The sequence below is a fragment of the Rhinolophus ferrumequinum genome, chromosome 22, assembly GCF_004115265.2.
Source record: "Rhinolophus ferrumequinum isolate MPI-CBG mRhiFer1 chromosome 22, mRhiFer1_v1.p, whole genome shotgun sequence".
Classification (NCBI taxonomy): domain Eukaryota; kingdom Metazoa; phylum Chordata; class Mammalia; order Chiroptera; family Rhinolophidae; genus Rhinolophus; species Rhinolophus ferrumequinum.
In genome coordinates, this window is record NC_046305.1 from 12,393,567 (window position 1) to 12,413,017 (window position 19,451).

A 19,451-nucleotide genomic window follows, 5' to 3' on the forward strand; every position below is an offset into this window, starting at 1 on the left:
GGCTAATCTCTTGTTGTTGGACATTGAGGTTGTTTCTGAATTCTTTATTTTGCTATTATAAAGAAGGATCATTAATCTTCTTTTTAAAATCGAGGTTTAATGTTCAGACAGTAGAATGCGCAAATCTTAAGGCTGCAGCTTATGGAATTTTTATATTTGTATTCACCTATGTGACACTTAGGGTGATGACATTTTTTCAGTCACTTTAAACAAGTGGAGGCCTCCAAATAGGAGGCGGCTTCAGGAACTGGTGCTGGTGATTCCTGGCTTTCAGCAAAATTTAAAGAATTCTGCATCACTGGCCTTCAATTCTTTCAGTGAAATTAATGCTCCTTAGGAGGAAGTGTTTCCAAAGGTCTGTCAAATGCTTCCAGTCACTTAACAACTTCTGTGTTTGTATCTAATCTCTGAAAGACTTTCAATTCTGAGAGAAGCTTCAGTGTAAGTTGGGAGGAAAAGGTGTGTTCTGGTAAACATGAAGAAAAAATAGTTAAGGAAAAGGTACTTAATTATACTTAAGCTTTTGGTTTATTGGTAGGGAATTTCTTTAAATCTTATATTAATTATTTATAATTTAAAAATAATCATGGTTCACAATTATTGGACTTTGTGCCTTTAGTAAAGAATCCTAATTCTGTGAGGGAAAAATATTTAAGAATAAAACTACTATATTACTACTACTTGTACTCTGAATTTTTCATTAGATACAATGTTGTTATACCACTGGAATACTATGTTGTGAAAATTCTAGTGGAAGAATATGACAAAAATGTATTTAGAGCAGGGAACCATATGTTGAACTTTTTGCTTTAAGACTTTTCTAAGATTTATAAATGAAATATGAATTTTTTTCTATTTCTACTGTATGTTAGTGTTGCTAATATATCCACCAATTTTGCCAGAATCACCTTTTAATTAGTTATAAAGTAACAACTTGCGTTTTTTAGAACAAACTTCTTTTTTTAAAAAAAAATATGTCCTATATAGTTTCTTTCTTAATTTTTCTTTTAGAATTGTAGAAGAATACCATGACTTATATACATTACAAAGAGGAAGGATGGAGAATGATATTAAACAGTTAATGACAGAAAGAGATATCTGGAGCTCAGCCGCATACGAATTGGCCCTAAAGGTTGGTTCATCTGGAAACATAACTCAAACTTCTTTTTTTGCCTGGATAAAGTTTCATTTTACAAATTTCAATAACCTAGACAAAAATTTGAAAAATGAAGATGCATGTTTAACTGATGAATAATGTAGATATTACGGGCCTTAGAAAGGGAAAGTTACATTTCTTTGTTTCTACACTATTGGATACCTGGCTCTTTTTCTCACCAGAACCTATGAAGTGTGAACAAGATTCTTTTTCTTTTATTTGTGAACATGTTAAAAATTTCAGCTTTAATTTATATTAATAGTAAACTAGGAAATGTGGTTCTTATTTTTTGATCACTGCATACCTCACTTTGGTTCTATTACCTTGGTACCCAAGATGATAAATTAATTGGTATGGCAGCCTGTGGACCATTATAGTAATGTTTTAGGGAAATAGCAAAGTCCCACAATATTCTGTTTTTCTAAAATGTTTGCTGTTTTGTTTCCTATTCTCATATCTGGGATTTATAGTATTAATATCAAAACATGATGTTGAACAGATTCAAATTTTTGTCCCCCTTTCCTTTGGAATGATCAGACCACATCTAGGACACAATGTTCCATCCTGATGTAGAATTTTAAAAGGGGCATCGATACGTCCAGAGGAAATAATCATGACAGTAAATATATAAGAAACAAATCGGGGAGTTAGGCATGTTCAAGTGAGTTCCCTCATTCTAGAAGTATTTAAACAGTCTAGAACAGTCATTCACTGAATGACTATATAATTAATTCAGTATATCAGTGGTTCTCAAAGTTGGTCCATGGACCTCCAGGGGGTCCATGAGACCTTTTCATGAGGTCAGAACTAGTTTCAGTATAATACTAAGATGTTATTCACCTTTTTACTTTCATTCTCACATGAGTGTACAGTGGATTTTTCTGGAAGCTACATGATATGGGATATTGCAACAAACTAAATGCAGAAGCAAATATGATCCACCTCTATTCTATTAAGGCAGATATTAAAGAAATTTGTAAAAATATAAGACAGTGGTGCTCTTTTCACTAATTCTTTTTTGTTTTGGAAAATAGTTATTTTTTTTATAAAAGTACTCTTTGTGTTAACATACAATGGATTTATTTTGAATGTTGTGTTTAAGTGAATTAATACATTATTTAATATATTAATAAATTATTAATAAGTTATTTAATGTATTAAATAACCTCAGTTTTAATTTTTCAATATAATAAATATCAATAGAAATAATTGTATAAACAAAAGCTCTTTGAAGTTCTCAATAAATTTTAAGAGTGTAAAGGGGTTACCACTGGTATATACTATACTTCAATTTGGTTCCAGTCCAGTAGTTGTAGAAAATAAGAATTTGTGATTCAGACTAGCTCATGATTTAAACAAGAAATTGTGATTGAGTTAATGATTCAATGAAAAATTGATGTGAAATTTGTTTGGTTTAATAAATTACAGTGGTTGGTTAATGATTTAGGTTCTTAATTTTAGTACTTTTTTAAAAAAATAGGTGATTGAAAGAAATAGAGTCATATTGGCTAAAAGACTTTACCTCAATGAAAAAGGCTGGTGTAAATATGCGAAGCATTTCATCATACTGCTGTCAAGCAAGGTAAACCTCAGTTCACTTATGTTATGGAACAAGAGACTCAACTGTTGAGGGCTGAGACTATAAGAAGTCTTTGCTAAATTTATAGATTACATTTTAAATATAGTCTTATATGTGTGCTTTATTGTGGATGGGATGAAAAAAATCTAAGGAAAGGCTAATAACAGCTCTTCTTTATATCTATCTTCTACCCTAAATAAAGCAATTTGTCTAAGTTAACACTGCAAATAATATTTATAGAGTTATCATTCTATTTACTAGTGTTTAAACTAAAAAATATATTTTAAGTAGCTGTGTTTATTGACATAGCTGCGTTATCGATGCATTCTATGCAATTTTATGGGAAAATTCAGTAGGCACACTAGGTGGAAAAGGAGGGAAGTGGCATTTAGTGTTTCTAGACTCAACCCGTTTAAGAGTGGTTTGACTAGTCATTTCACTTAATTCTTGTAACAATCCTGTGGGATATATATTAGGGTCTTTATTTTATAGATAAGAAAAAGTAATCTCAAATAGATTAAAGAACATTCCCCAAGGTTACACAGCCAGTAAATGGCTAGGATTAGCATTTGGTAATGTTTGTCTTTGAAATTTCTGTTCTTTCCAATGTACCACACTGCCTCCTATGAAAGTGCTATGGGGAAATTGGGCTCATGTCTCAAAGGAAAAAATCTTGTCTCTAACAGTTCATGTGCCATGGAAAATCCACCACCAAAGGGACTGTGTAGTAGTGTCACTGATGATATTTTGAAAGAGGAATATCTCTTTCATTTTTTGATCCATTATCTATGGATGTTTCCAGTATTACGATATTAATAATGGCCCAGTGTGTGCTAATAAGTATTTGTTATATATTGAGTAATTGAAAAAATGGTTTGATTTCATGCATTTTATTCAGGACACTTCAGACCTTACATTGTTGCAGAAGTTGACACACAAGTGGAGAAACTCATTGAACAAATTTAAACAGGAAGTGGAAGAAAGTGAAGAGTCTATAAGGGAGAATTTGCAAATTGTTAAGGATGGTCTTCTCAAATGGCAGCAGTTCTTCAAAAGTAACAAGTGAGTCTTCAAGAATCTTGTTTTCCTGATTGCTGTCATGTCTGATAACTCAGTCCAATCCTTCCTCTCTCTGTTTTCTTCTCTCTTTTACCTTGTAATTACTCTAACATTGATTTTGGTGAGGTAATTAGCAGCCCTTAGAAGGGCATAGTCCTGTGAGGAGCTTGAATGGTCTTGCCGTTTCTCATGCTGACCATCTTCGTAGTCCATCCTGATCCCTCTACCCATCTGCTGCTACTTCCATTTATGGTCCAACTCTTTCTTTTTTTTTCTTCTTTTCTTTCTTTTTAAAATCAAGCCAAAATTATGTCTTTACTCTTGGCAAACTTGAATATCTGGATACAGAATACCAAATTCTGTAGCGTATGCAGGTGCAGAGAAGTGGAACCAATGGGTGGCAGTTCTAAGGAGATTGGTTTTGATTGGCTCTCATACTGTGTTGGGAAATGTAACAATGGAAGAGGCTGTCTATAAAGTAGTTAAGTCTAGGATGGATGACTAAATCACATCCAAGGTTAGTGGGAATCTATACTTTGAATGAAGGCTGGACTCAACACATTTGGGTACCATTCCGTGTCAAATTGAAAATTGTTTCAGTTTTTCATATATTGCAAGGGGTTTTCCATTTCATAGATTTGGAAGTCTCGGAAGCTGAAGTTGGTATACATCTAAGCTGGTTGCTGCTGCCATTCCTGTTTCTACTGGTTATTGACTCTTAGCTGGGAGAGGAGCACAGGTGGCAGTGGTTCTCTTCTCCCTTTTTCTTCAGGAACTTCTTTATCAAGATCTTTCTTTTTGAGACTTCAGAGTTATTAAAGGAAACTCTTTCTTACCAGAAGTTGGGGCTTCTGACCTAAATGTTGAGCCTTAATTATTCATTAGCTTCCTTTCTATTTATATGTTGTTTTGGCAGCTGTATTCAACAGGGATTATTATTATAATGGTCTAATTTTGGATGCCAAAGACCCAGAGACCACCCTTTTAATACTGTCATGGCCTCTGACCCTGTAACTTGGTTACTCAGGACTGATTAGAGTATGAATTTATATTTGTAACTTTAAAGATGAATGCCTATGGGAGAGGGGCTTAACCTGCAAGGCATGCTTGAAAATCATTAAGGATGATTAAAAATCATTAAGGAAACATAATATTGCTACATAGTGTATGGATTCATGATTTTCTTTGTTTATACCCTGTTCTGATACCCTGCTCTTGCTCTTTTCCTTTCTTTCAGTAGAAAAGACATTTTATCCTCTCATAAAGGAAATGTAGTCAAATCAGTTTTTTCAGACTTCAAGCAATGGCAAAAGGTAAGACTTTCTAATAAGCAACTTGGAAATCAAAATACTTGCCACTTCTCACCTAGAATTGAGTTACATCTCATTTTTTCAAAATGCCATACTAAGTTTTATGAAAGACAAGGAAAACAGCAAGACTACAGGGGCTTTTAAAAATATGCTTAAATATTTTATTTTCAGTTCTACTTTAGATTTTTGGGTCAAAGTTAGACTGCCAGAAAAAAAAATTGGGAAAAGATACTTGAGTGGTAAGGAGGGTAGTTCTGATTCTCTCCTCTAATTATCAGACATAAGTAACATTTGTGCCACTCCTGTACCTGGCTCTTTTCTTAAGGACAAATTGGACTTTTAAAGTTATTAACATGTTTTTAAAAATTGACATAAAATATACATAACATAAAATTTACCATTTTAATCATTTTTAAGTATACAGTTCATTGGCGTTAAGTACATTCACACTATTGTGCAGCCATCACCACCATCCATGTTCCAACTTTTCTCATCTTCCCCAACTGAAATTCTGTACCAATTAAACACTAACTCCCCATTTCCTTTTCCCCCAATCCCTGGCAACCACCATTCTACTTTCTGTCTCCATAAATTTGACTACTCTAGGTACCTCATATAAGTGGAATCATTTAGAATTTGTCCTTTTGTGACTGACTTATTTCCTTCAGCGTAATGTCCTTAAGGCTCATCCACGCTGTAGCATATATCAGAATTTCCTTCCTTTTCAAGGCTGAATAATATTCTGTTGTATGTATGTACCACATTTTGTTCATAGTAACATCTTTTAAAAAGTGTTCAAGCTATGAAAATAGGCGTCATTAATCAAATTGCTATCACGCTATAGTAGTTTGACAAGGGAAAAATATATAAAATATTGAAATTCCTCCAAAGTGAATATCAAACTCATGACCTGACAAAATCTCACCCAGATCCCAGGAAACCATTTTCTTTTCTTTGGAATGACGTGAGCATAATATTCTCAGTATCGAAGATGTTTGTTGTCCTATACACAATATAGCTAATTTAGTGACTTTTTTATTGTTTATCTGGCAATTTTGACATTGCATAGATAAACTTAAAAAAAATGCTTCTTTCTTCAGTAGCAATAATAATAATTCATTCATTAAGCACTTACTCTGTCAGGCTGAAGGTGCTTTCCATACGTTAGCTTACGTACTCTTCCTGGCAGCCACATGATGCAGGTTTTATAATCCCTGTCTCACAGATACGGAAATTGAGCTTAGAAATGTTAAGTAACTTACCTAAGTTATCTGTAATTGGTAACTGACCGAGTCAGGATTTGAGTCCAGGTCTCTCCAACTCCAAAATCCCTACCCTTAATTGCTCTGCTACATTGATTCTCTGTAGTGGTCGCTCTTATTTGTTTCCATAATCTGAATCACAAATAATGGCAAACTTTATATATAAGTTGTACTTTATTTTTTTCCACAGATGTTTGTTGATATGTATAGGACTTGGACTTGAGGTTAGACAGACAAATAAAACAAGAATAAAAAAACAACCATTACATTCTAGGGACTTTCCCATTCTAGTGGAGATCATGTAAATTGGTATATTGCAACCTTACCAAAGCATGTAAGAATTAAACGTGATCAGCTCTCTGGGACTTAATTGCCTATCACTAATTTTTTACCCATAGAGGATTTAATATTATTATTTTGATCCTAGTAAACTATGGATTATATTATAGGGTATCAAATTAATTTAAATTCACTTTAATTTTGAAAATAAAATCTATGTCATATGAAGAAATGGTATGAACAAATACCGTGTTTCCCCGAAAATAAGACCTAGCTGGACCATCAGCTCTAATGCGTCTTTTGGAGCAAAAATTAATATAAGACCCTGTCTTATATAATGTAAGACCTTATGTTAAAATAAGACTGGGTATTATATTATATATTTATTCTATTCTATTCTATTCTGTTATATTATATAAGACCCGGTCTATATATTAAATATATTTTAATATATTATATTTTTATAATTATAATTTTCTATTATATTTTATATTAAAATAAGACCGGGTCTTATATTAATTTTTGCTCCAAAAGATGCATTAGAGCTGATGGTCCAGCTAGGTCTTATTTTGGGGAAAACACGGTAATAATAGCATATGTAACTCCAAAATAATTGAGAGTCACTGGGAAATAAAGATCTGGGTCAACTTTGATGAAATCATTAGTGGATAATGTACTAATTTCCTTACCTTCCTTTCACTCTCTAGATAATCAGTGAAGATAAAGACAAGTGTACTGGGGATTTTCTGGTGTCAAAATATGATTCTCTCAAGATTATTAAACACTTACAGGAAAACTGGACAGATACTGGGTTTGGGATATTTTGTCGCCATAAAAGTATGGAGGGGGAGATGCCACCAGAGCAACAACATATGGAGGAAATTGTGAAAATCACACGAAGACTCTACAAACAATTTGAAATAAGAATAACTGGGGATAATGGTAAGAAAAAACAATGATAACTAGATTGCTTGACATAAAGGATTTTAACAGTAATTATTATCAATACAATTAGCATTTAAAATCACAATAATGCATGCATATAGTTTTAGAAATCAAGCAAAATAAACCATTGAGCATCACTTTATTGAGATATAATTCGTATACAATACAATTCACCTATTTAGAGTGTACAATTCGATGATTTTTAGTATATTCACAGATGTGTGTAACCATCACCACACTCAATTTTAGAATATTTTCATCAAAAAAGGCCCCGTACCCTTTAGGTATCACCCTTTTCCCCCTCTGTTCCCGACCAAGTCTTAAATCTACTTTCTGTCTCTATAGATGTCCCTGTTCTGGACTGTTATATGAATGGACTCATACATTGTGTGATCTTTTGTGACTAACTTCTTTCATTTAACATAATGTTTTAAAGGTTCACGTATGTTTAGCATGTATCAGTGCTTTTATTCATTTTTATGGCCAAATAATATTCCATTGTGTGTATGTGTCACATTTTGTTTATCATTTCACATGTTGATGGATGTTTGAGTTGTTTCCACTTTTTGGCTGTTACGAATAATGCTGATATAAACATTTGTTTACGTATTTCTCTGTGGGCATAAGTTTTCATTTATTTTAGGTATATACTCAAAAATAGTATTGCTGGTCATGTGATAACTCTGTCTTTCAGTTTTTGAGGCCTGCCACACTGTTTTCAAAGAGGCTGTATCATTTTATTCACCCACCAGCAGTGTATGAGGGTTCTGATCTTTCCACATCTTTGCCGACATCTGCCATTTTCTGTCTTTGATAGTGGCCGTACTAATGGGTGTGAGGTGTGGTTTTGATTTGTGGTTAATCCTTTGTGGTTTTGATTTACGTTTCTCTAATAATTAGTGATGTTGCGATGATCTGTGTTATTTTTAAAGAAACCACGTTTATCCACGTTATACATGCGTATACATCTATATGCATTACGTGTATATAAACCCACCTCACAGACTTGAATTAAAAAATGGAGAAAGGGTACACCAAGTTACTACATGGGTGACTTGGTAAAAGTTAGGCTGGGCTCAGGGCCAGGGAGAGGTAAGGAGGATAAGATTGGAGAGGAAACTAGACCAAAAAGGAAATATAAATGTGTATCATCCAATGACATTCATGCATTTGTGTAAAATTAGATGTATTTATGCATAGAAAAGTAAATGAAATTATGATTGAACAGCAATGAAGTGTTTCTCCAGCTTAAATGACAAAATTGGGGCCTAAAGGACAGTCAAAAGAAAATAAATGAGATTTGAAGATGACTTGGATGGGTTGATTGTCAGAGGCATGGGTATTCGTGAAGAACTGTCCCTAATTGATTGGAAGGGGTTTTAAACTGTTTTTGTGATTGCTTGTCGATTGGTTTGAACCTATGGTCAAAGAATAATCAGTCTTTCCCTTTTATGAATTTGGAAAATAGGACCTTTTTGTTCTTATATTACTACCCTCCTATATTTGCATTTGTCTGTCTGACATAATTTTCTTTTTCCCTGAATAGCTCTCTTTAGCGTTTCCTATAGTTTGGGTCTACCGATGATTTCTCTTAGTTTTATTTTCCTTTTTTGTTAAATGATAAATCTATGTTGTATAGAATTCTAATTTGGCAACAATTTTCTTTCAGTACTTTACATATTCAACCTGCTGTTAAACATCCACTGAATTCTTAATTTCAATTATTGTATTTTTCAGTCCCGGAATTTAATAACTTTCAGAGTTTCTAGTTCCCTGCTGAAATTCTCCATCTTGCCATTTAATAACTTTAAAATTTTAATCACAGTTAATTTTAAAGTCCATGTCTGATAATTGGATAATATCGAGTTATTCTATAGGTCTTTTTTTTTTCCGATTACAGTTGACATACAATATTATCTTAGTTTCAGGTGTACTAGATCTTTTCTTATTATCTGTATTTTGTCTTGGTTTTGAGTCAATTCATATTCCCTACTGTTTCTGATTAATGTTGGACATTGTGTGTGAAAAATTCTAGAGATAATTTAAGACTCTGAATGATGCTTTATTTCACAAAAATGATTTTACATTTTCTTCTGGCAGGTTATTAGGTCAGGAGCAGATAATTTTAATCCAAACAGGGACTGAGCTGAAATAAAATGTGGCTTCAGGTTTTGTGAGGGCTGATCTATTTTTGCTCCACGCTTATTTCTAAGGTGTAACCCTTCAGGGGTTCAGAGGTCCCAATTGAAAGCCTGGTGCTTTTACCAGGTACTCTACTCCTTAGCAGATTTTGAACTTCAATTATATTTTCCCAGTAGGGTGACCAAATATCCCAGTTTACCATGAGAGAGATTGAAAATCCACCCTCCCAAAAACCATGAGAGACATTAAAAGTCCATCAAAGCGCTTTCAGTCACTGTGTCATATGTTACTTAAGAATCCTTCCCAGTAAAGTGTTCTAGGCAACCCTGATACACCCTACTCGTACTGTTGTTCAACATAAAACTACTCTAGCTGGGAATACACAATCTTAGTTACCTGTAACAGCAGTCATATAGTTACAGATAAAATGGCAATACTTACCCATAAGAACATATATAGTGGGCAGAGAAAAAATGAGTTAGTAAATGGTTTCAATAATGAGGAGTCAAAATGATGAATGATTGTCGCGTCCGGCGCAACACGGGCAGTGAGGGAATGAAAAGGGGTGGCTTTAGGTTAAGTTTTTTAAAAAAGAAAGAAGCAGAGACTTGATGCAGTTAAATCTCAGAAGGCCAGGGGGCCTCGCAGTCATGGAAGACTGGAGCCCAGAATCAAGCCGACTGGTGGCTTTTATTGATATTCACATAAGGCATTAGCATTATTTATTCCACGGTCTGTGAATCTCATACATCTTAATAGAAAACCGATTCGGGTCAATCACCCTTGCCTGCAGAGAGCTGGACCGTAAGTTTCAACTTCCCCAAGGGACAAAACCTATATGCATATGAATAGATGGAGAGCACAGAGCACATCATTGAATCACTTCCCTTGCAGGTTCTGGGAGGGAATGCAGCCACAGAGGGTGAGGCTTTCCTTAGCCTGAGGAAGGTGGGGGCTGTGCCCACCTCTGTGAACCCCGTGGGTTCTCCTTTTGGTCCCCACGACTGCGTCTGGCTTGAGTTGTTCCTTCTGTGAGGAATCTTACTCGTCATTGACTGTCCAGTCATCTTTCTGGGACCAAACAGGGAGGCATAAGGTACAAACACAAAGGTTTAGCAAAGTCCCTGAAAGGATCGTTTTACAGACTCTCCTTTCTATGGGGGCAGCTGGAAGGAAACAAAAGGTTAAGCTGTTGCATGGCTACAAATGATAGTGAAATTAACAGATAATTTTGAGTACGCCTAAGAGATCAAAGTTTACTGATGAAGGCAGTGAAAATATTTTCATCAAGGATAAGTAAAAGTTTGCTTTTTAATTATTTCTCTTTATATGTCTCTGAGATGGGAGCATTTTTGTTATTTTGCAAATGAGATTAAGACAAAGGTGTAGAGAGGGTATTTTGTCATGATCTCACAGTGAATCGTTCAAAGATTAGGATCCAGACTCAATCCTTGCTCAGATTACAACTATAAATTTCATTAACTCCTGAACAGTGACTTAAAAAAATGACTGAAGAACTATATTCTCATTTCTGTTATTAGCTATCCTATAATTATGACGAAGCTGTTTATCGTCATTGTCTTCTTAATGGAATGACTCAATGAATTAATGCCTTTTACAGAAAACTGTAGTTCATAGTTTCTCGGTTTAATGCATCAGTTTCTCAGCTGAGTAGACAAGAAACTTAAAAGTATAAGCTGTCATCAAAGAAATAGTCATCAATCAAAGAAAACCACAATTACACGGTGTTTGTTCACTTAACATTTATTTAGGAATTACTCTTTACAAGATTCTCTGCTAGGCAGAAGCTGTAAGATAATAAAACGATGAAAAGAGATATGCGCCTACCCATTAGTATTTTATAATTTATTATTGAAATAACAGACTTACAGATACTTCTAAAAATCAATGCTTTTCTTACTTTTCTAGGTACCGCTAAAATTCTTTCAATTTTGATTAGTTCTCTTGACTTCTGTTCTTTCAAGTTGGAAAGCATCTTGGAGTCTCCTAAAATGCTTCCTGAAGAATGGGAAGAACTTGATGAAAAAATTAATGAAATGGCATCTCAGTTGGATGTGTTGTTAAACATTATTGGTACTGTCCCACAGTACATAAACAAGGATTCTGGCTCGTAAGTTCCCGTAGCTCTCTGATGGGCAGAAGAAGAGAATCCCCACTTCTCAACTGTGTTTTCCCAGTACCTAGCCTCAACCACAGGTAGCTGGGGTTAGATAAGAAAGCTTGAAGCCCTGTTCCTCCCAGGAAAAAGGCCATCTGACTGGGAACTGGAGGGTGAGGAAGCCCTGTGTTCCTAACTGCAGCAGTCTTCAGTGCAGTTTCTGTCTCACTGAGCTGGAAAGGGAAGAGTGGGGCAGTGTTGGTTCAAATATCATAGACTCTTGCTTTTCTTATTGAACCGTCATAGATTGTCTTGAATAGCTGTTTCTTGAGTTACTGTTTGTTCTTAGGACTATATCCATAGGCTTTCATTGTGTTTTTTGTTGTTGTTTATTTGTTTGTTTGTTTTTTTAAGAAATAATTCTTACCAGTTTCACTGGGGAATAGGTCAGCTTTGCTCCTCACACAGTCATGCTGGAAGTTGATCTCTTGAGAGCTTTAGAATTCATTCTTCTCACTTTGTTATCTCATTGGTCTAGAAGTGAATACAAAGTGTATGAATGTGAGTTACTACAATAGAGAACTGACACTGAAGGTAAGAGCTACGTGTCCCAAGTGCATCATTTGCTCTTGGTGCTAGGAAGGCCAGGTCAGTGAGTTAGCCATTATACCACACAATTCCGGGCTTTCATCCACCCTTCCCTGAATTCTCCAACAGTTGTCCATGCGATTTAGCTGGTAGTTACTTTTATATTCTAAGTAAGTCACTTATTTTTATTTTACTCAATTTTTCCTTCAGGGTACTCCAAGCACAGATATTTAACATGATTCCGCAATGGCTTTTGAACATAGGCAATGAGATTAACAACAGTAACTCTGAACTTCAGCGCCATGTATGTATTTGTAGGGATTTGTGAGGTTAATTGTGCCTTGGCTGGGAGTTTTGTTTCAGGAAAAACCAGGTTCTACCTATGCAATTAAAGCAGGAGGTTGGGAGGACAAAAGGGGGACTTAATATAATTACTCAAGTGGTTTTCAATGAATTTTTAAAAAAATTTTTTTCCTTTTTCTTCTTCTTTTTTGAAAGGGTGGAAGGGACAAGTGTGGAACCCATGAGATGCTGTGAGGCTGGGGACCACATAGAGCACAGCAGGCAGGAAAGAGTCCCATGTGCAGTAGCTAAAGGATATTTAAGACCAAGGAAACGTAATGCTCCCTATGAAGTTATGTGAACTGCACAATGTATAGCCCTCCTTTTGTCCCCTCCAAAATTTGCATGCAGTCTGCTACATGGACACACCTTCTGGAAGTGGGGGGAATCTTCTGGCATTTGAGGAAGGGAGTACATTTCACATCTGAATCAATGTGTTGCAGAACAGGGACCATGTGTGTGGGATAGCGATGTCACCCATAAACTGAACGCACTTTAGAAAGTACACAGTGCTGTATGCTTTGAAGACAGAACAGAAAGGTCACAGAAATCTTCTGAAGGGTTCGACTTTCCGTACTATGAATAAAGTGCCCAAGAGAATCCTGTTTAGGTCTTGGTAACCCCAAGAAGCAATATACCTGCCAAAAAGGACTCTTTGGGGTTAATTGGGACAAATTCATAATCAGAGTCTACCAGCCATCATTTACAGGGAGCCTCTCACACACACACTGCATTTCAGGGAAAAGCCACAGACAGACCTCCCAAGTCTCCTGCACGTCAATGGATTTTTAAATGCAGTATGTTTTCTTTGCCTCTGGAATGAAGTTTCAGAGATGATCAAAAGTTTTTAAAGTTCTAATTGTTATCTTTAGTCTTTACTCGGTATACTGAATTTTTTTCCCTTACTGGCATTAACCTGGGATGTGACCACTTTAAGGATTTATGTTGGTGCCTCTGACTGGCTGTAGGGATGACAGAAACATGTTACTGGGGAGAAAGACAAGATGCCACAATACTATTGGTCTGTAATTATTAATTAGAACAAATAGAATTGGTCCGCAATTCTGAAGAACTGAACCTGTGGACTTTTTAACCAGCACAATATGAAATAATTTCCAAAGGACGTCTTTCTTACTTAGTTTACTACATTTATTCCCACCTCCTGGTCTTAGTAATAATCTAAATTTACACAGGAAAAAATCTTATTACAAGTAAACTTAATATACAAATATTTGATCTTGTAAGTTTAATAAAATGAATTAATTCATTTTAATATTGCTTAAGTTAGGAATTTGAAAGGCAGAGATCATCAGTTTTATGACAATACGACTTAGGAAACATTGCATTATATCACAGTCTACGAGCATGTTGCAAACACACAGACCCCAAGAGTTGAGGAGCAAGTATATTAAGACTGAAAGTACGGATCCAGGGTTGGGAGAAATTTCTACGATTTGGAAGACAATCAAAATTAATTTTAAAAAGAAGAGCAGAGGGCCTGTCACATAGTGGGACTTAATAAATATTTGTTGAATGAAGGAAGGGGGAACATTCCAGCACTGCTGGTGTCTCATAGTGTTGCTATATTAACCCCTTCTTCGGCAAAATACTGTTTACCATTGGGGATTTATCTCCATGGAATCATATACTCAATTTTTTATATTATGAAATTCAATTTTTATAAAATAAGATTATTTAGAAAGAGCCTTTATATAGTTCTTACATATCTCTATTTTAACACTACATTATAATATAATTAAACTGTGTAGAAAACTTGCAGGATTATAATTCTACCGTTTAATCTCTTTAATGTAACTTCAAAATGAAGATAACACACATTTCTGTTTATTTTATAAGGATGGTACAAGGATTGATTAATATTTTATGTAATCAAAAATGAGTTCTTTCAGTGACAATATAATCCAGGCTATTGGTATATGAAAGAACAGGTAGGAATTTATTTAGAGAAGCAGCATGAGTTTAGCTAGTAGAATGGGGGAGGGAGACACATATCTTGGACTTGTGAAAGAGAGTAGCAGTCTTTTTAACTCTTTCTCAAGAAGAGTTTCCCTTTTCAACATTGCTTTAGGTCATTAACAACTTTTCCTTTAGAAGCAGGAAGTGTAGGTTTTAGTACTGGATAGACTACCAAGTTTTTTAATTCATTCAACAAACATTTATTAAGCACTTACTCCCTGCTAAATACCATCATTTATTGAGGTATTGAGGTATTGAGGGATAAAATGATGGACCATGCCTTAAAGAGACTCGCAGGCTAATTGAGGAGACAGACGTGCAAGCAATCATAATAGAGAAATGTACAAAGAGACAGGAAAAGGAGCAAATTAAAGCCAGTGGAAGTTTAAAAGTCTTCTCAGAGTAGATCATATTTAAACATCGAAGAACACTTAAGAATTCACCACACAGCTAAAGGGGGTAGGGCATTTGAAGAGAATGGTGTGTTTGATGTTTACATTTCGTAAACATTGCATTTTATTTCTGGGACCCAGCCTCAACGCAGAATGCTGAGGTTCCCAGACTTTCTCAGTTTGCAGTGCCCTTTGTATCCCAGTGTTTTCACGCTCCTCATCCAAAAGAAATCCCACCCAGTTCAGTTTATTAAGTAGGTAGGTTCAAACAATTTACTAAATGTTTATGTCCTGACAACTGAGTAACTGTTTGGGAATGCAATACATGTTAAAATAGTTAAAACAAGGAGGCGGTTGGACTAAGTAGCTCCACTGCCTTTGGTAGTCTATATAAACAAACCAAAGCCAAAGTCAATGTACTTGAACCTAAGAAAACAAAACCCAAGCACAACTATCATAACAGCCAAATAATGGCATTTTCCCAAATAAGGCAAACATTTAAGTTACAGGCAATTAAATAATTTCTTTGCTTCAAGCATCTTATCTATAAAAATCTCTGACGGCCTGCACCCCTAACCGTTTTTCAGTTTTGGCAGTACCCAATTAGAACTGTTGTTTGCTCAAAAAAAACTTTGTAAAGTTTAATGTCTCGGTTTAAATTTTTACATACACAAACAGTGGAAGAAAAAAACCTTTTATTCTCATTTAATCAAAATTACTTACTAATGGGATGTATGTATTTGGGCATTGTACAACTTCTCTAATTTTGAAATCAGATTGCATGTTGCCACCCTCATTTCCTGTTCTTTGATTTTCACACAGTACTTGTTTTTATCAACCACCAATAAAATGAGCTTTGCAAAGATCTGATGTCATCAAAAGTGATATAGTGCATCTAATGTTGCAACTATGAACTATGCCAAGTTCATGCTGTGTCTGACAGGTGTTGCATATCATTGTTATATTTCTCAAGAATTTAAAAATCCCATGGCATTCTTGAGAGTTCCCTGTGGTGCCCTGGAATTCCTTGGTGTACAATTTGGGAACTGCGGCTTTAATTCCCTTGACCAAACTAAATAAGAGGAAGAAGGTAGTTTAATGTAGCATAGTGAGCAAAAGAAAATACAGTTATACTAGCTGAGTAGTGATGATTTGATTTCATTAGGAAAGATCGTGCTGTTGAAAATTGGACACAGGTATGAATGATCATTTCTATTTTTAAATTTGGTGTCGTTTTTACTGTTTGATTTATTTAACATGGGGAATGTGTATTATAATCATTTTTTCAACAGGTGGATGAATTGCATATATCTATGATCAAGTGGATGGTAAATTTGCTGATTTTAATGATACCTGATTTTACTGACCAAGACACACTCCCAAAGTTGGAGGAAGAAAGTGCTGAGAAACATCATACAGGAGTTGCAAATTTAGAGCTAGATGCAATTGTATTGGCAAAAAAGTTGTCCCAATACTCCAGGTATTTGAGCAGGTAAAACGATCTGATCATTTTATTACCGCTCTTTTGAAGATTAAATGGGACATCAAGTCAGGAGAGAAGGACAGTTAAGTAGCAGCAATAAGGGGTTGTTTTAAAACCTTGAGAGGAATATGACTAGTTCAGTTTTTAAACTAGCTTCAGTACTGCCCAGTTGGAATATGAGATTTTGGTGTTTTCCCAATGGCTTTAGAATTTTTTTGAAAACAATGTTAGCATAGGCAGGGTGGGAAGTATGTACAAATGTGGGAGTGAGAATTAGAGAAAAAAAAGCAAAGACCCACTTGCTTGCATAAGTAAGATATATCTTGCACTTTTGCACATACTTGGGACAGTTACAAAGAAACTTGTAGTATCCTGTGTAATTCCATGCAAAGTTGGACGTATGCTTTTATATGTCTCAGTAAACACCAACCAGAACATCTCTTTAAAAACCAAAAAATGAAAAAAACCCTTATATCTGTAAAGCTAGAAGATGCCCACCAAATAAAGATGAAGTCTGAAAAAGTGTGATATATTTACAGGTAAGCATACTATCACTGATTACTTCAGATTTGGGAAGCAGCTTTTATAATCTAGCCAATTTCCCTCTTCATTTCCATTCAATGTTACCAGTGGTCAAGAGTGAGAGGAATGGAGGGGAGAAAGAGGGCAAGGGTGAGAAACTCAGAAAGTGACAAATGATACTCTTTGGTGAGTCAGTAGCTCAATTATGGGAAACTTCCATTGTATCTGGATTTAAAATACTTAGGAGAGGAAACAACAATAATAGGTCATGCTATATGGTGTGTTTGTATGTGTGCTTCTTTTTTTCCAGTTGTTGCAAAGGGATGGTAACAGCTATGGCTCTGAGTATAGCCAGTAACTTAGAAAAAAATCCTGCTAAGGAAATTTATGATCTGGATAAGATGAAGGTAATAACTGTCTTCCCTTTACTTTTGGTTTGTTATGAGCAGGCTTTTTAGATTTAATCACTTGGCAGTGTATACAAATATCAAATAATTATGTTGTATACCAGAAATTAATATAATGTTATTTCAATTATGCCTTAAAATTAATAGTACATATCTCATATGCAGGATCAAGTGTGTTAATAATATATGTACAGTGCTTAGAACAGTCTGGCATATAATTAAATGCCGTGTTAGTGTTTACTATGTTTATTGTTGTTGTTAAGCAATTACAGTTGGCCTAGTCAGTTGCATAACATTTGTTGGGAGAGACCATTTGTTCATAGTAAACCCAAGAATCTTTCCGTGTCTGATTTTATAGCATTTCACCACGCCTTGTCCCATTCAACCATGTTGGTAAGCAATGGTAGCATTTTAGGTTTATTTATAGTCATACAACATCACTTTTGCGCAAATCTTTGAAGTAAAGTGATACAAGGTTAAGTGAATGGGATTATATTTAGAGGAATTGTTTTTGGCAGCTCCCCAATAAGAATGAGTGGATAAATGAGTTGGTGTAATCTGATTTTTTCTGCTTAGTAATCTTTTATTTTTTCTCAGAGAGAATGTTATGAGTGGATCACCACATGCTCTCACCTCCTTTCTGGGATCAAAGGCAGAAAAATAAAGTTATTGACACATGAAGAAAAAGAGCAGCTATTTGAAGAAGAGGTATCTGCCATGTGTGAGCAGTGATCATTATTTAGGTTCTTCCTGTATTTCAATAGATAAGCGTTCAGCGGCTTTTCCCAATCCATGTTCTGAATCCTGATCCAGTTGCTCTACCGAAGAGAATTCTGACTCAGACCAAGAGCATTGGCAGCTCTTCTGCCTTCTAAGGGAGAGAATCATCCACCCAAACATCTCTCCTCACTTTCTTGGTAGATGACGGTGCTTCCTCCTTCACAAAGGAAGGCTGGCTTTCAGAGGGGAGCAGCCGCCACTTCGGAGGCATGTCCTCAGGCGTACCTGCTTCTGCACGCACCCTTCCGCCTGCCCTGCAGTCTCGGTCTTTCCATCCAACCTTTCTTCCTTTGAGCACTTAATCCCATGCGCTCGTTGTCCTCTCCCTTTTGTACCTTTAATGCCTTCCTCTCAAATGGTGCCATTTTATCAACATAGAAACCATCTATAAACATGGTCATTTCTCTCATCCTAAAAAATATGTCCCTTGATATTGTCCCTTTACTACTTTCTCTCTTTCCTATCATAATCATTTTTCTTAAACTTCTGAAACTCCTATCAGGTCACCAGTGATTCCTTATTGCCAGATCCAAGAAACCCCAATTCCAAGTTTAACTTGACCTCTCTGTAGCATTTGATGCTGTTAACCATTCACTCCATTTAAAATTTCTCCTCATGAGACAAAACTTCGTGGCTTTACTCCCACTTCTTTATTTCTTTGTCACTCTCCTTTTAGTCTTCCACCGACCTGCCTCTTAAATGTTATTGTTCTGTCCCTGGCTTGCTTTCACGTCTCATTCTACACCCTACATGTTACTGTGCTAATCCTGTGGTGGTTTTAACTACCACCTGTTTACCCAGGATCCCAAATCAATTAATATCATGTACTTAATGGCAGTCACAAATGTTTACTTTTATTTAGTCTCTGAGGGACTTCACCTCCAGTAAATTCTGAAGAAGTCGGCATTGCTATCAGAGCTATAAAGAAACTATACAGGTATGATCTGATGGCATATATGTCACTGCACCTGGATCTGGGGGGGAAGGTTCTGTCTACACATTTGTGGGACTTTTATTTTACATTTACACACTGAAAAAACACCACCTTTCTAAGTCACACACCTTTAACAGATGCTAATTATTTTTCTTTGCTGCCCAGATCTTGGTCA

General features: G+C 35.4%; 1 protein-coding gene across 1 annotated transcript in view; it reads left to right on the forward strand.

The window, feature by feature from the left end:
* Positions 1-19,451, forward strand: part of AXDND1 (axonemal dynein light chain domain containing 1) — a 55,568-nt gene that overhangs the window by 25,087 nt on the left and 11,030 nt on the right. The window contains exons 12-21 of the mRNA XM_033091993.1: positions 1,012-1,132; positions 2,637-2,738; positions 3,634-3,797; positions 5,035-5,107; positions 7,353-7,587; positions 11,662-11,863; positions 12,650-12,743; positions 16,443-16,642; positions 17,466-17,562; positions 18,160-18,270. Coding sequence (XP_032947884.1) covers positions 1,012-1,132; positions 2,637-2,738; positions 3,634-3,797; positions 5,035-5,107; positions 7,353-7,587; positions 11,662-11,863; positions 12,650-12,743; positions 16,443-16,642; positions 17,466-17,562; positions 18,160-18,270 — 1,399 coding nt within the window. The remainder of the gene's footprint in view (positions 1-1,011; positions 1,133-2,636; positions 2,739-3,633; positions 3,798-5,034; positions 5,108-7,352; positions 7,588-11,661; positions 11,864-12,649; positions 12,744-16,442; positions 16,643-17,465; positions 17,563-18,159; positions 18,271-19,451) is intronic.